The sequence below is a fragment of the Primulina huaijiensis genome, unplaced genomic scaffold (genome assembly GCF_012295235.1).
Source record: "Primulina huaijiensis isolate GDHJ02 unplaced genomic scaffold, ASM1229523v2 scaffold206714, whole genome shotgun sequence".
Taxonomy (NCBI): domain Eukaryota; kingdom Viridiplantae; phylum Streptophyta; class Magnoliopsida; order Lamiales; family Gesneriaceae; genus Primulina; species Primulina huaijiensis.
The window spans coordinates 1-1915 of NW_027354576.1; the positions used below are offsets into that span (position 1 = coordinate 1).

Here is a 1915-nt window from a genome sequence, read left to right on the forward strand (position 1 = left end):
TTATATTATTATTTAATTTAATGTGGGCCCCACCCCATAATAATTGACCTAACAAAGGAAAGGGAGTTGGATTCTCCCAATTGAGACATTCTAAACATCAATATACCTAGAGTACTAGAGTCATCTTTGAAGTTGGATATTTGAAACAAATGTCCCCTTTTGGAGTAATGCAGTAATTCTTCTCTGAAGCTTTGATCTCCCTCTCTTAGCGTCCGGTGAATAACTATCAAAGTCTTTATAGCCACCTGAAATATGCACCAACGTCATTAGCGCAAGCATGGTTTGCTCTCGAATCACATTCGCAGAGACTCGACATCATGTAATCGGAATTATATCTTAAGAACACATCTGTATTCGTTGTTATCCGTAAATTGCATCTTTAATTGAAAAAAGTTGAGTGCAATCTTAAGTTTTGGAAACATGGATTCTTGTTGGACAAATTAAAGCAGGAAATCAGTAGCAGTAGTGAAGAAAGCTAAATGAGTTATGAAACTTTACAATCCAATTTCTTGTCTTTCCCAATCTTCTTGAAAGTGCATGGATGCAGTAGGCAACATCAGCTCTGGGACGTGATATGGATACTGCGGCGAATATCCCTGAGGCAAATAAATTAAGAAGTAAATCACCAAAAAAATCACAAAGAGAAGAAATATATATATATCGAGAAAGCATACAATATATACTTTCTTGATTTACAACAAGAAAGGTATTTTAATTTCTTAGGAAGATAAATTCATGATATGGGCAAGCCATCGTATTGTTGTGTCATATATATATATACACACACGACATTGACTGCGAAATTTCATCCGTAGAATGAAAAGACAAAAATTTTAGAACAAAACATTAAACAAAATGCACTCACTTCTGACATGCCGTTCCTTCGGAGGATATTCAACATGATTAGTTGCCTTGACAATTGCAATATCCAAATCCTAGGCCAAACCAAGAAAACTTATCACGATACATGAAAACAAAGCAAGGAAATTTACGTGGAAAAACTCATCATGAAGAAATCCCTGAAATAAAAATGCGCACGCACCTTGAATTCACTATTGACCTTGGCGAGGCCAACCGTGGTCGAGTCCTTGAGGGCTCCATAGGCTTTTCTAAAGCTTTCCATCAATAATGACACAATGCAAGAAAAATTAATCAAATATTTCCATTAAAATATATGTGCTAAATTGTGTGCCGATATATATAGAACAAATGAAGAGATCAAGAAAGATATATAGAGAGGAAAAGAGGGTTTGATGTGTTCTTCCTCTCTTGTTCTCATACCCTATACTAATTTCAATATAATAACAAAAAACAAGCCATCAGATTCTGCGTTTCTCTCTTCCTTCTTTCTCTCCTATTCTCTATCTTTGGTAAGTTTGACTGTAATAATATATTTTCTGTATGCATGCAAGTATATATGTACTTAATTATACGAAGATATGAGCTGCAGGTATATTGGATGACAGCTGTTTGTTTGTTAGTGGCTTTTAGGTCATAGGATATACTCCAATCATTGCAAATTTTCATTATATCCAACGTTAGCATTTGGAGATTAAATAGTTATCAAGTTCGTCAATGAGGTGGCAAAAGAAAAAGTTTGTCATTGAGGTAGCAAAGCCGCAAGACATATAGATACATATGTGTTCATCACAAAAACAGATTATTTGTATATAACATTTCTTGAATCACAAAACTCTTATGAGATCATCTCACACGTAAACTTTGTAAGACGGATATCCAACTGGACCATGTAAAATATTGTTTTTTTATATCCAAGGTATATCATTTTTTTTATTTATGTTATGAAAAAATATTATATAATATATTCTGGTTTTAATCAAAAATATTATTTTTTATGTTAAAAATATACTGTGTAAATATATATTGACTCGAGTAAAAAATGTTACTCTGATTT

At 33.1% G+C, this 1915-nt stretch overlaps 1 protein-coding gene across 1 annotated transcript; it reads right to left on the bottom strand.

The window, feature by feature from the left end:
- Positions 1–106: 106 nt before the first annotated feature.
- Positions 107–1550, bottom strand: LOC140966487 (putative clathrin assembly protein At5g57200; the record flags this gene model as incomplete). The annotated part of the gene is made up of 4 exons (XM_073426759.1): positions 1043–1550; positions 866–935; positions 499–596; positions 107–245 (listed from the first exon to the last, which is right to left on the bottom strand). Coding segments are annotated over exons 1-4 (388 nt in total), but the record flags the coding sequence as incomplete, so codon positions are not given.
- Positions 1551–1915: the final 365 nt, after the last annotated feature.